General features: G+C 44.4%; 1 protein-coding gene across 1 annotated transcript in view; it reads left to right on the forward strand.

The window, feature by feature from the left end:
- The window catches only part of LOC310863961 (septin-4-like), an 8,173-nt gene extending 7,726 nt beyond the window's left edge, over positions 1-447 (forward strand). Inside the window, exon 11 of the mRNA XM_083772495.1 lies at positions 216-447. Coding sequence (XP_083628621.1) covers positions 216-287 — 72 coding nt within the window. The 3' untranslated portion in view covers positions 288-447. The remainder of the gene's footprint in view (positions 1-215) is intronic.
- The last annotated feature ends 231 nt before the right edge of the window (positions 448-678 follow it).

A 678-nucleotide genomic window follows, 5' to 3' on the forward strand; every position in this document is an offset into this window, starting at 1 on the left:
GGAGAGGAGGGGCCGGGGGTGACGGACAGATCGATGAGATCCAATCAGGGCGTGCGCAAATCTGAGCCGCGACCCGCCCCTCTAGACCAGAAACCTAACACGTTAGCTCAGGCTACCCAAAGGCTAAATTCGCCTAACGCACAATTTATAAATGTATATAAAATCATATTAAGAAATACTGTCAGCCACTGACTTATAAAATCCCTGTCCCCCAGTTGAGGAGGATGCAGGAGGTCCTGCAGAGAATCCAGGAGCAGATGGAGCACAGTCAGAGAGGAGGCTGCTGACCTGGCCAACAGTCCCTGGGAAAGGACAGCGAGAGACAACCCAGGACAACCTACTTATTAGGCCAATGGTTCTTGAACTTTTTTATTTCAAGAACCCCAAGTTTTGTATATGCATTCGTCCATGGACCGTCTGACCAAATGAATCCATAACTATAAATTATTTTTCTGACAGGGAGTATGTCGTTTTTCATGGTTTTCGACGACATAAACGACAATTTTAGACAAATCTGTCATTTTATTTTTTAACCAATTTTGTTACTCAAACGCAAATGAAGACTGTGTTGAGGCAGGTACTAGGTAGCATGTAGATGAGTGAGTTAGGACACTGGTTACATGTTCTAACGGTTGTGAGTTCAAACCACACTCAAGCCTTTACTTTAAAGACCGAATC

Source organism: Protomyctophum parallelum (genome assembly GCF_964188405.1).
Source record: "Protomyctophum parallelum genome assembly, chromosome: 1".
Lineage (NCBI taxonomy): Eukaryota > Metazoa > Chordata > Actinopteri > Myctophiformes > Myctophidae > Protomyctophum > Protomyctophum parallelum.